Source organism: Copidosoma floridanum, unplaced genomic scaffold, assembly GCF_036245765.1.
Source record: "Copidosoma floridanum isolate Cflo_tuat_1 unplaced genomic scaffold, Cflo_Japanese_pri ptg000013l, whole genome shotgun sequence".
NCBI lineage: Eukaryota > Metazoa > Arthropoda > Insecta > Hymenoptera > Encyrtidae > Copidosoma > Copidosoma floridanum.
Window position 1 is genome coordinate 13723077 of NW_028321890.1, and position 4096 is coordinate 13727172.

Below are 4096 nucleotides of genomic sequence, written 5' to 3' on the forward strand. Positions count from 1 at the left end.
TTCAACTGTAAGCGAATTAGAAGAACAAATAAGTGAAGGGGAAAGCTACACCAAACGAAAGTACTTGGAGAGTTCTGATAGTTCTTGTGAAAATATATTTAGACCATATTTTTTAGCAACTGAGAAGAGTCTTATTCAAAATGGGTCTAAATTAGCACCTCAGTCAACGACTTTGTACGAAAAACCAATTAATATTTACAACACCTGCCCTATAGACAGTATTTTTGAACTATTCACTGCAGCTTACTGTTTTTTCAATTCTTTCAAGTATTTAGTAATGGATAAAGTTTTATTTAAAACAAATAGTTCAAAGTTTTTTCGAATGATTGATGAGTACACAAAAGATTATTTCAAAATAAATTATTATGACAGCAGAACGATTTTTTGCATAAATGAGTATAAACTTAAAGAAAAAAACCTTCAGTTAGAAGTTGATTGTCGAGATAATATTCTTACTCTATTCTCAAAATGCGTGGGTGATACATATTCTGTTAAAAAAATCTATCAATGCCATGCATGTTCATTTACTAAAACAAGAGAATATAAAACTTAAGAAGTAAATACTTATTTTACAAAAAATGCTAATTCTTTATCAGGTATACAAGACTATTCAAATGCTATGTATACGAACGATACCAAATGTTTTAAATGCAATGAGAGCTGTTCAGAGTTATAAACTAGGTTACTACATGTGTTTAGAATTAGAAGTTAATTACTTGATAGATAAAAGCAAGGACTTGAAAGTAAACTTGAAGAAGATACCTACAACTTTGAATTTGAAAAATGAACTGTACGTATTAGTCGGTTTAGTTGGATTTAACGAACTTCAAACAATATTACACTATTACACTGTAATTAAATTACCTAATGTCCAGTAGGAAGAAAGAGATAATTTGAAAAATATTTTTAAAATTAGAAATAAAAACAGCCAATATGAAGTGAAGCCTGCATTACTGTTGTACATTCGAAGAAACGTGTATGGGTAAGTATTACTATTTCAAATTATAATAAAAACTATCTAGCCAAAATTCACTAATAAAATGTACTTTTAGGAGCAAACTAACGAATATTTTATCAAAAAATCTTAAAGAAGATAACTGATAACAAGTGAAAAAAATTTCCAGTCAGTATCTAACTACGAAAAAACTCAATGATTTGTCAGAATGAAATGCAACTATGTAAGAGACACTAGTTAAGTAGAACAAACAGAATTTTCATAATTTACTAATGACCAAGGGCTTATTTAATTACCACTTATGATTATGGACAAGCACGAGACAGCAATTATAGTCCCTTCAATTTTAGTCCGAGTCTTCGAAGAAGCATGGTTTCAACAGGTCCACAAGCCGCCTGCGAGCTGCCAGTCGTTTATTCATACAATAGCCAAATTGTAGACTGCGTACAAGGTGTTGTGCATGTGTCGCGATTGTTTCCCTCCCTGAAAACAACTAATGATGGTTTTGATTATTGATTGCGGTTTCATAGTATAAAACAATTAAAAATAATTAAAAACACAACGATACTACACAATTTTTCTTATGAAGTTCGTAAATCTTTGATTACCCATGTGCATCTTGATATTTCTTATTTCCATTGAGCTTCGGGCAGCAACTGGAACTTTAAATTTATGTTAGTCATGACATTATACTTATTTAAATGTTAGATATACAAAATACACACTACTGTGAATTTACTCTTTCTTTTTCAATGCTGGTTTTATATTATTTTTTAAATACAGATTTTTTTAAAGTATGAATAAATAAAGTAATTCATCAATGTATATTAATTTTTGGTATTAATCGATGAATTTTTATAGAAACCATTAGGAATTAAACAGTTGTTAATCAGATATGCATCTCATGTGAATTTGTATATACATAACGAGCAACGGAGTATAAGAAATCATACAAGACTGATTGAGCGATACACCTACCGGTTCTTCTTCGCGGCATCGAGCTGTCTCCACCCTGGGTCGTCCCTGCTGAACGTGTAGCCCCTCTTCCACAGCGTCTTGGTTAGCATCTCAGCCGACAGTCCGACGCTCGCCTGGATCGCGTAGCTAGCCGCCACTGAATTGTGCAGCTTCTCGGCACAGATATAAACCTGACGATATCGGATGAACTTAACGTCGGCTTCGTATGGCGGGAGCCGGCCAAAGTGTAGCATCTAGTTGATGCGGGCGAAGAGCAGCAGAATGATGTCGCTGCGCAGGAAGGCCGCGAACTCCGAGATTCAGCGCTGGCGACGTACGCCGGATCTGCGTCGGGCACGACGCCCTTACCCATGAGCGCAGACAGGAAGGGCAGATCCGCATGTAGGCCGCGCCTCTGCCAACGACGACGAGGGTGATCATGTCGGCAGCCTCGTCGATGAGGCGGACGTCCGGGAGGACGAGGAATGCCTCAGGAATGAGTCGGGCCTAGGCGCCGTCAGCCTGCTTGAGCAGGATGGCGGGTAGGTCGAGGTTAGCTGCGCCTTACAGCGGTGGTGCACAGTTTTACAACGTGTGTACCATGTGTATTGCGTTTTTCCTTGTTCTTTGTTAATTAATATGTAAAGAATGCGTATATTTATACCTGGCCTATCATACGTGACGAGGCGTGGCCTTCTCGACGCGTAGAGGGATGAGGAAAGTGTCCAGACGGCGTGCTCGCAGTGCAGGTGGCTGGGCTAGACCTGGTTTGACTCCAGAAAATCGCTGATGCCCTCGTGACCCTACCAGTCAAAGCCACTGACAACCAACTATAAATAAGATTTGTACAACGTAGTTGTGTCAAATTCGTGGAAAAACGTGTTTAATTCTTTTTTAAATTATATTTTACACAGAAAATTTGAAATGTCGAAAAAAAAAATTAAACCTAGTTCACAGCCTGCTGTATATTCAATATTCTACAAAATATATTTTTGTCGTAGTAGAATTAATAATACTCTGTCAAAATGTCATTACCTATCAAAAGTTGTTGATTAGTTGGTCCCAACTGATGATACAAATGCCAACCAGTCTTTAATCTTCGCACATCTCCCTTAGTCAAATCTAAGACCCATTAGTCTTATAAATGGTTTGATCGGTGTCCGTACTGTGAAAAATTGAAAAACAAAATAAAAAATATACATGCCATAGCTCGCACAATTTGTAATACTTTCTTATTAGAAGAGATAAATCGCTTATTGCGAATTTATCTCTACAAATTTTCCAACACTATACACAAAAAAATTATACTTCACTTTTTATGAAAATTATTAAATGGATGTGCGCAGAGATATTGTAAACACAAGTAGAATTAAATTTATTTTTAAAATAAATTCAGATACGTAATTACTTGATGCTCAGTCCTGGCGATACAGCACTTGGCTCCAGTATCACTGTCGTGAGATACAATGCCAATGGCATCTTTGGCAGTAGCCTCGAAGATGTGCAGCTCAAAATTTAGGGTTATTATGCGACTGATCAGGGTGGGATCAGCCTGCATGAGCTTAAGCAGCCCGAAGTGGCCAAACTTCTTCATTTTCTATTCGTCAACGTAGCCAGCTGAACTCGCTGTACGGATCTCTGAGAGCAAAAAAATCGGAAGACCGTCGTCTACGAGGCCTTAAGTGATACCTTACTGGCTTTCTTTTGAAGAACAATAGATAGATAGAGACGGCGCGGTGCTTAGTCGGTGGGCAAACTTTGTCCTCTGAAAAGGGGTTATATTGGTTATACAAGATATATTTTTCTAATACTACCGATTAGAGGAATTACAGGCAAAACTACACAGGACTCGCAGTTCGCAGTTCGCAGTATGAGTGATGCCACCCTCACTGGCGCTAGACACAATAATAAATACAAATTATTTAATTAAAACTGAAATTTGACAACAGCCGTATATTTATTTTATTTGTATACTATACACTCCAAACCGTCCAAACGCAAACACTCCAAGGTCCAAACTCAAAAACTTTTAACAAACCACACTATAGTGTGTATACCTATCATTGTATGTGTTACTACATATATATATATATATATATATATATATATATATATATATATATATATATATATATATATATATATAGGCTTTTATAACATCCCAAATGCAGACGATTTTGTTGG

At 36.4% G+C, this 4096-nt stretch overlaps 1 protein-coding gene across 1 annotated transcript; it reads right to left on the reverse strand.

Annotated features, from left to right (window-relative positions):
- Window positions 1–1310: 1310 nt before the first annotated feature.
- Window positions 1311–2166, reverse strand: LOC149374878 (2-hydroxyacyl-CoA lyase 1-like). The gene is made up of 3 exons (XM_089590684.1): window positions 1934–2166; window positions 1564–1617; window positions 1311–1448 (listed from the first exon to the last, which is right to left on the reverse strand). The coding sequence occupies exons 1-3, from the start codon at window positions 2164–2166 to the stop codon at window positions 1373–1375; spliced, it is 363 nt and encodes a 120-aa protein (XP_089446810.1). The 3' UTR covers window positions 1311–1372.
- Window positions 2167–4096: the final 1930 nt, after the last annotated feature.